Below are 9,978 nucleotides of genomic sequence, written 5' to 3' on the forward strand. Positions count from 1 at the left end.
AAAAAAAAAAAAAAAAAAAAAAAAAAGGCTGAGGAGTGGGCAGAAAAATGTTTTAAAATACAACAAAGGGTGCCTTCTTTTGCTCATTTTGCTGTTTGGGGGTGAATAGGGAGAGGAGATTTCGATGATTAAATTGTGGAAGCCCAAATTATTCTTACTCTTACAAATTATTGTGTGAATATCTATTATATCTTTATCCTCTGCTTTTTTCTCCTATAATTATTTCCCTTGTCCTCCCCACAGTATACCTTGAAGGAAAGAAATATACCAAATCCTGGTAGGGATTGGTGGTAGTAAGTTTTCACTGTAGCACTGCCTACATTTTTTTTTTTTTTTTTTTTTTATTTTTTTTTTCTCNATCTGAGCCATTATGTATATGATTTCTCTGCTATGCTATTTAATTTGTCCTGGGATTAAAATGAGACAACATATGGGACTCGGTTTTGTAAAACGTAAAACTCCATGAAACAATCTTTTAGTATTACACTTTTCAAAATGGGAAATAGGATACTAAAAGAAATAACAATGTTTTAGAACACCAGAAAATATGTTTCCAAATGAGTTTTTAAGTGCTAGTATTTCCTACCCTTGAGAAATGAAAATAAATTTAAGATAAGAGAATTAAGAGTAAAGACAAACATTACCCCAAAAGATGAAATATACCTAATATGTTTTACATACATTTTTGTTTTCCCACCTTGATGATTCATGAGTGAGAAAACAGTGAGAAAGGAAATCTTATTAGAATCAGTGCAATTCAAACCTCTCTTGCAAATAAAGAAAATTATGAAGTTGAAATGTGATTTCCATCCCAGCTCTGCAGTCAATCCAAGTTTTCTTCAACTATTTATTCACACAGTCATTCATTCAGAAAATATTGATTGAGCTGACTAAGTGCTAGGCACCATTTCAGAATCCTGGGAAACAAAGAGGAAGTCATGTTTTTGGTTCTCAAGGACCTATCTAGCAGTCTAGTGGGGATTAGCAGGGGTAGTTTTACCATGTAGGAAGTGACAATAGGAGTTTGCATAAGATTTTATCTGAAGACACAGAAGAGCCACTTGGTGTGGAGGAGTTTTAGAAGCGGGGTTGGACAGGCCACCAGGAGAGGAGTGATGTGGGCATGGGGACAGAGGAGAGAGTTGGGCACAAAAGAGCAATATGGCACTTCAGTAAGGGCTACAGTAGACAGTGGCTGAAGACAGCAATGGGTTGATAGTGAAGGCCTTGTATAGATAGCTCAAGAGTTTGGATTTTAGTCTAAGGGGAATCACATACAATTGATAGTTTTACACAGGGAAATGTCATGGGAATCTTGATAAGATCACTATTTTTTGAAGGGGAAGATGGATCAGAGAAGATAATATTGAAGGCTGGAGGTGAGGCCCATTAGGAGGCTGTGGCAACTAGCCAGGCAAGAGATGAAGATTGCAATGAACATGGTGCTATAGCAGTGATTTTGGTAAAAACATCTTCAAATAAAATACATTTTAATTAATTAAAAATAGAGTAACACATTTTTTTCAGAGAAAATGTAACAATGATACTCAGCATTGTTAAATATCTAGGAATTCCTGTCTTAGAGCCACATACTCATCTTCACAATCAACTGAAGAGTAAAACATGAATGTATTTGTTATTGTATTTATAGCAATAAGCCCTCTAACTGATAGAAAATTTGTAATTTTTAAGAAATTCCTGGTCTGAACAGCTAGATTCGTTTGCATATATATAGAAAAGACTTCATCCTACTGATATCACAGAAAGCAAAGAGATGGGAAGCTCCTGAAAGAACCTTTTGTTCAGTTCTTTCATTAAAGATAAGAAAACTGAGACCTTGAGATGAAAGCCTTTGCAGGGGGTGACACACCTCAGTAATGGCCATGCTGAGACTGGAATCTAGGTGCCTAACCCGGAGGGCAGGGCCCTTTCTTCTTCTTTTTTTTTTCTTTAATATTTTATTTATTTCTGAGAGAAAGACGGAGAGAGAGAAAGAGAAAGAGAGACAGCATGAGCAGGGGAGGGTCAGAGAGAGAAGGAGATACAGAATCTGAAGCAGGCTTCAGGCTCTGAGCTAGAACCATGAGATCATGACCTGAGCTGAAGCTGGACACTTAACTGACTGAACCACCCAAGCGGCCCTGGCAGGGCCCTTTCGACTGCACTGTAACAGCTTCCCAAGAAAGGCATCTAAATAAATCAATGGGATGTGGATGACTATTGAAAAGAGGAAAAGTTTAAGTTCTTCAAAAATTTTAAAAGCATTTTAAAAAGCCAAACACCTGCTTTATTATTAGAAACTGGTCATTTTTCTAGATTAACTGATGGGAAAATCCATGCCAATATCAGCAACTATTCTTCACATACTCACTTTCCAAAAATAATTTTGAACTCTAGCCTGGCTTCGTGGCACCGGTATCCAAGTACATGTGATTTATGTTGTTTTACTTTCTTATTAAAAAAATTGATAACAGAACTATCAGTTTACTTAGGATTAGCAAGAGACCTTCATTTCATGAGGAAGATGAAGTATGATGGGTTTGTGAACAATTAATTGTGTATACTATTTATCAAATAATAGAAAAAATTATAAGGAACCAGTTTAAGTGATGGGAAAACAATTAAATTACCAATCCCATAACTTTTCACAAATCCATTCATGAATAAATGTTTTTTTTCTATTATAGGTTTTTAACAAGGTTTAAAAATGTTCTTTATTGATCAGTTTTGTATTTAATGTAATAAAAGCAATGAACACGTTATGACTTTTTAGAAAGTTTATTATGGAGACTTATCTTTTATTTGCTCCACCCCCAAATAAAGAACTAACATGTTTGCACATGAAACCTGGATCCCCTTGGTACAAAATTTCAGTCTTTGAAATAAAATAGTTAATGGCAAATCTCCATAAAAATTCATTTTGACAGTAATCAGTACTATTCAGAAATAAGGAAATCATATATCTCACTTGTTAAAAGTTAATAGGTTTTGTTATATGACTATGTGTGTATATTTTGGCTTTAAAATTTGTCAATAGCTATTTGAAAAGATATGATTTATTTAAACTTATGATTTATTTAAATATTTTATTAATCAGATACTTTTAGCCAATCAACAGATCCAAATATTTAAAAAAAAACACTTCAAATACATAGTTGTATCATTTATAGTATAACTGTAAAGTCATAAGACTGATTGACCTTTTTAACTAACATAATAAAATCTAAATAGTCAAATGAGTGGTAAGGTTTTCAGCTAATGATCATGAGAATCTTTTCTAAGTTTGAAGTTTTTGTAGCTATCTTTTGTAGCTATCGTCAAAAAGAAAGGAGTTTTGTAACTTAATCATTTGTCTACTTTGGCCCTAGTAGTATTCCAGTGCAGTCATCCTTTATATTCACTAGTCCTGGTCGTTTGGAAAAGTAAGATTAATCTTCATTGAATGAACATTTGTCATCTATGAAGATGTTCAAAGGAATGTTAATTCAGATTCTGATAATAATTCTGAAATTTGGGCATTTATACACTTTTATGATGTGTAAATTATAGTAACTGCTTATGTCATAGACATCTTTTGTACAGGCCTATCATTTTGGATAATGAAATTTTTAAAAGAACAGTGACTCATAACATTGAAATAGAACTCTACAGTTCAAAAATAATAAGAATAATTTTATGCTGTGTAACAAAATCCATATCAGATAACATCTTCAAAGTCTGTATCTGTTACTTTTTAACTTATATATATGTAGCTCAATAGCATGGGCCCAACAAATTGACAACTTTCTTATAAGTCTTTCTCCACGAATCACTGTAGTTGAAATAGTACTTAAGTGTCAAAAATTTATGTTGAGTGTTATTAAATAGCACCAGTATTACTTAAAGGTAAAGTGAGACATTAACAGGAATGAAGAATACAGGTTTAATTTCTAACTATAAGAGAGAAAGAATCTCCTAGATGAAATGCCAGTTAGATCTGGATTATTTTTAAAGTCACAGCCAGAAAAACATAAGTCATAAAACATTTTAGGATTTTGCTTAAAAAATTTAAGAAGAAAAGCCTTGTACAAAAAGAAAAGCCTCTTTTATATTCTATTTCCAAAGAAGATGTATATGCTTACATAATCAAGACAGTGCAATCTCACCAATGAAGTTCCCCAGGAAAGATACATTTATTCATTCTATATATTAGTTCAATAAGATAACAAATATAATAAAAGTGCTTGAAAGCAATCCGATTAGAGCAACATTTACATTAAGTGCAAAATATACAGTAAAATGAAACATCTTATTAAATACACCTGCAGGTTAACAATTTCTTATTTAAAGGAACAGATGTTCATGAATCTATTTTCACATTTGTTTTATTATATTAGATAGCTCCTATTACCACTGCATGCTTTTGTTACTGCAGTTTCTAGGATCTTTGTATATTTTTTCTGTAAGTATAACCATGACTTTTTCTGCAAAGGTAATTTTAAAAGTGTTACTTTTCAGAGTAAAAAAAATAAGAAATTGCATATTTTTATGAGCGGTTGTGCACAAAACTATTATAGTGTCTAAGAAATGTCCCTTGATCTTTATAAATTCATCACTATGAAATGTATATTTTTGTACGAAAGCTCAAACTGTCTGCCTTTAACATTAAGTGTTGCCAACCTACTCATAATTCTGGCTATAAAGTTTGATATGAAATCCTTGGCTACTAATTAGAAAAGGATTATTTGAAAAGATCTGCCAATAAACATTTCTAAATGTGGTTGCTCATCTTAAACATTTTCTGGATGAGAACAATTGGGAAATGAACAGTAGTGCTTTTACATTGTAACAACACAGAAGTATTACAGTATCCAAATCTCTAGATGAGGGTTCAAGTGTTCAGTCGTGGCTCAGTTGCAAGCTGACAGAAGAGAAGCTACGTCCTACACTTGTGCACAGTGGGGCAATGACAACATCTGTTATGCTCTTCCATATTGTCTGCACCGAAGGCAGGACCATTAGGCAGGTCTTTACAAAAGGCATTATAATCCTGGAATGGAAGAAGAGATTTGTGTAAGGATTATTGATGTTACCAAATAAGGCCACTGACTCTTGAACATGCATGAAAAGATATAATAATGGCCTAATTTACCTAAATTTGGTCAAACATTTGAAACAAGTAAATGAACAGTGACCCACATGGTGATAAGATGCACAGAAATATGTTGCTTAAAAAAATAAACAGGCGTGTAGATGATAAACACTAGTATTCTATTGGTGGCATGCTGTCTGAATCAGTAAAACAAAAAATAAATAAAACAGTAAATGGATCAACCTGATTGCTGCCTCTAAACTTTAACCTGCTTAATTCTTCCTGTTTCTCTAAGGTTCTACTACCTGGTAACCTTTCCTGTTTCCTCATTCCACTTCCCTACCCCACAGCCAGGCTGGGTTGGAGACTTCTTTTTTGTGCTTCCACAGTACTAAAATAAAATCTCTTAATTGTCAAATTTACCAAAAGGTATCATAAGTCAATTATGATATTTCTGTCTTTTCTGCTAGAATGGAAGCTCTTTAAGTGAGGACATCCTTGACCTTTATTAAAGGTTTGAGCTGAAGTGAATTTAGCATTCTGTCATGCTTAATATTACTAATTTTCCATAGTAATTACATACACTAAAAAGAGCTGTGTGGTAGAGTTAAAGAACCCTGCAAATATTTTGATAGAACCCCATCAAAACTCTTAGACAAAACAACCTAGATTATCCTGAAATTTTTTCTATATGTCTTTTCTTAACTGCAAATGTGCATATTCCTCAGGCTGATTAATTTTCTATGTAATCCTCTGAATAATGCTCTCTGTTGTAGTAGTGCTATTTGAGCACAAAAGTATCTTTCAATACTTGGGAATTGCTGGGAGCTTCAATGGAATTTTTATTATTATCTGGATGGGCACAAGGAAGTAAGGTTGATTTTCTTGATTTGCTATTAAAATGTGGCTTAAATAAAGGTCTGTTGTGCTTAGCCAAAAGTGAAAGGAAGATCAGGCAAATGTCTGATTGAGATATTTTTAGAATACTGAATTATTCATATTGACTGTCTGTATACACTTATATTTATCTCATGTTTTGTTCCAAGTGCTAAAGACTTAAAGAAATTTTTAAAGAAAATTAATTACTGGGTGTTTCAAGCTAAACAGTTGAATGGAAACCTGAATGATGACAACTTTTGACTTCTTATCCCATTATATTTCTCACTTGATGTGTGGCCTGAGCATATCACCACAAATTAAAGTAAGAACAGGCGCTCTTATGATTGGCTATCAAGATTAACATTTATTATATACCCTTGAAATATTTATTTGATGCTGTTATTATAATGTATATATGAGGCCATCATATATAAATAGAACAATCTGAAATCACCAGATTGAGTTCCAGGTGTTTTTGTTTTGTTATTTGTTTGTTTAAAGAATCTAAAATCAGATCTACTGTGAAGATGTGATGTGGTTTGAATATCTATTGCTGCATACTTTCATAACTTTGGTCACCAACCTCTTTATAATAAACAGCCCCTTATTCCCTGCCAAAAGAAAAAAGAAAGGGAAGTAAAATAGACAGAAGAAAGGCTTACTCAAATAGATTTGTTCTGTAAGGTCTCTGCCTCTCCTTGGTCTGGTCTTATCATGTCATGGGAATGTAATTCATTAATGATAAATCTGTTTTCTCAAGTTAGTTTTATAAACTAACTTTTAACCATTTTTGTTTGAAGTTAGTTACTCTTTTGCTTGCAATCACAGCTGCCTGATGATGAATGGATGATGGTTAAATATTAATGTCCCACATGAATGTAATTTGAAAAGCGAGCTGAGGTTAAATAATACATTTTATGTGGCTGAAAAAGAAATGGTTTGACGATTCATCATTGGAAGCACCACATACAAAAAAAAAAAAAAAAAAAACCTTCCATTTTTCAGGAGAACCAGGTGAAGAGAAGGATCATTTGGTAATTGTAGCTTTACTTATAACTTTCTGTCATTTAGTAAATGAAAACCATTTTGTTTTCAATTCCTTAGCAAGTGCTTTAGGAAAGACAAGCTCTGTTGATTATAAATATGGCACTCTATACTTCCAAATAGCTTCATAGCCAACATTTCACACTATGCTATGCGGCCACTCAGTTTGTCACATTTTTTAAAGAGGTTAGATGACTGATTTCAGTTAATTAGGAATCCAAAGTTTTATGTGCTGGCTGAGGCCTCCTTTTAGAAATTCATGTGCTAATATCAGACTATGAGCTAACTGTACATCTGAGCTTTGTGAATCTGCTTATGTATAAAGGCAAAGATTTTCATTCCTCTTCCAGTCTTGCGGCACTTTCAGTATATTTTAGTTATTTTCAATCTTTAGTGATCAAATCAAATTGGTGTCTTTGTCCTTTACTTATTTGGTGAATTTTTATTTATCCTTTAAAGATTTTTTTAGGGGCACCTGGGTGGTTCAGTCTGTTGAGTGTTTGACTCTTGATTTTGGCTCAGGTCATGATCTCATGGTTTTATGAGTCCAAGCCTACTTTGGGCTCCCTGCTCACAGCGAGGAGCCTGCTTGGGATTCTCTTTCTCCTTCTCTCTCAGCCCCTCCCTTGCTCACACATACTCTCTCTCACTTTCTCTCTCTCTCTCAAAACTTAAAAAAAAGAACACTTTTTAGATCTTTCTCTCTATTCAGATTCTATTTAGATCTATCTCTATCTTTCCAGTGCCTCCCCCTTCATCAACAGATTTACCAGAGTTTTCCTCAGCATCTACTTCTATACTTAGCCAGTTGCCATATGCTATGAATAAACTGAAGGTGGATTCTACATCTGTCTTACTTATCCTGGGCCCAGTGCCCAGCACAACCTGAACATTCAGTAAATTTATTTGATTAACTAGCTAGCTAAGTTACTAAAGTAAATTGATTTACAACGTAAAATGTAATTGAGAATAATTTCTTAACTTTTAGCAATGAACACAACATGTATTAGGGTGTGGCAATACCATATAAAGTGATTAAGAAAGACACGGAGGCATTTTAAGATTATACATTTCGCCAGGACTGCCCTAAAGCACAAGCTTGACAACTGTCACAATACTCCTGGGGTGATCAGAATGTTCTTTCTCTCAGGTTAAAGTGAGTATCTTTTAATACAATAACAAAACAATTTCTTGGTAAATACAACATTTTCCTTCAAAAGTTTTTTAATGCTTAAAACATTCTCCAAAGTTTTACGATGCATTTTGAGTGTGAATAAAGTTACTCAAAACACCCTGTCAATGCCTAGTAGGTTTCTATACTTCTTTTCCCTTGAAGTTGATGCCATTCCCCATGTCTCATAGGTGAAAAAGTAATTTGGAGGCCTTCTCATTTCATTATCCTATGCAGCTTGAGTTTTCATTCATTTGTGCTGGGGGCCCCTCACAATTGCACATACATGGCATCTCCTCTAGTCTCATCCTTGCCGTTTGCTAGTAGCAGGATTGGAGCAGCCCCCTCCATAGCACCGCTTAACCAGGTCTGATATCCCTGTTCAATTATACTGTCACTGGCGTTGTGCTCAGAGATCACTTTTGTTTTACCCCAAGCACAGGTGGTGACTGAATAAAAGGTGATGAAAGAAATAAGAGCCTAGCCCAGAACTACTGGCACAAGTCCTAACTCAGCCCTATAAGAGAACAGCTTGTGGCAGGAAGCATGGCCTCCAGGTCTCCACCTCTAGTCAGCTGGGCCTTATTAACATCGGAAAGAAAACTCACACGGGAGGATAGAGGAACATTGCATCTGTTTAAACTCCTAACCCAACCTGTGATTCTAAAGAAAACATACTGCCCTACCAGGTCTCCCCGTTCTTGCTGTTGCGTGAGTGAACTGATGCACCTTCTTGCGAGCTGCCCTGGGAGAAGGGGAGTGCAGGGGGCAGGTGGCAAAGAGCATTCCTACATTTCAGAAAGTTGGTCCACCCCTGTGTACCCCTTCTCACCAGATGTGCAGACAGCTGAGGGTGGCAAAGAGAATTCCTGCAGCGAAGGCCAGGGGAATAGCCAGGAACAATGTCAGGAACTTGTACATCACGTATTTGCTGATTTCAAAGAGGGCATGGCTGCAGATCCACACTTTGTCAAAGGAGTGCGTAGACACAGGCTCTGCAATTACATCCTCGAAGCCCACCTGCAGAGGCAAGACACAGGGATCCCGAACTGTCACCCAACCTGCGGCCCCCCGGGAAGGAGGGGTGCTCGTGTGGGAGAAGAGAGCTGGGACGCCCTATCTTCTCTTAGGGTGAAGTTGGGCTCACAGGAATTTGGCTAAGAATTCTGGTTACACAGGCGGCCCCGAGGCCTATGGATTCTGGGTCCCGGACCCTAGGGGCTGACCCAGTGGCGAGGGAGGAGGGTGGGGTCCGGGCTGGGGTAAAGGCGGCACCAGCGCCCCCAGGCCGTGGCGCGGCCCAGGTTACAGCCCGCCCCTGTTTTCACCTTGAGGTTCGAGTTGAGCCGGTGGGGATCCCGGTCGGAGCCCGAATCCGCGAACTTATCCAGGTCGGCGTAGTCGACGCCGCTGTGGCGGCTGTAGGAGTCGTCGTCCATGAAGAGCTGGACGTCTGCTTTCTCGGTCTCCAGCCCCATCTCNGTCTGTCTCCCGGACGGGAGCCATCCCAGCAAACACATTCCGCCCCTGCACGGGCGAGCGAACCGTGCCCCGGGGACCCGGACCCGTATTCCTGCCACAGAGGGGCCAGAGCGTCCCCCCGCCCTTGTCTCATCGCTTGATGCCTAGAACTGTGATAACCTTAAGAGCTGGCTGGCAGGTTGTTCAGGGATGGTGGACCGACTGCTGGGAGACAGCTAGGTGGTTAGGAGCGCGGGTATAGAAGCACAAGATCTGGCTTCTCCTCCCTGCTCTACCATTTCCCGTGTGTGCCCGGGACTTCAGCTACCTCCTTGTAAAATGGGAGGAGTCG

At 37.1% G+C, this 9,978-nt stretch overlaps 1 protein-coding gene across 1 annotated transcript; it reads right to left on the reverse strand.

Moving 5' to 3' along the window:
- Positions 1-4,148: 4,148 nt before the first annotated feature.
- On the reverse strand, positions 4,149-9,643 carry CAV2 (caveolin 2). The gene is made up of 3 exons (XM_077756025.1): positions 9,494-9,643; positions 8,998-9,185; positions 4,149-5,029 (listed from the first exon to the last, which is right to left on the reverse strand). Exons 1-3 carry the CDS (start codon positions 9,641-9,643, stop codon positions 4,879-4,881), a joined length of 489 nt encoding a protein of 162 aa, XP_077612151.1. The 3' UTR covers positions 4,149-4,878.
- Positions 9,644-9,978: the final 335 nt, after the last annotated feature.

The sequence above is a fragment of the Crocuta crocuta genome, unplaced genomic scaffold (genome assembly GCF_008692635.1).
Source record: "Crocuta crocuta isolate KB4526 unplaced genomic scaffold, BGI_CrCroc_1.0 scaffold452, whole genome shotgun sequence".
Classification (NCBI taxonomy): Eukaryota; Metazoa; Chordata; class Mammalia; order Carnivora; family Hyaenidae; genus Crocuta; species Crocuta crocuta.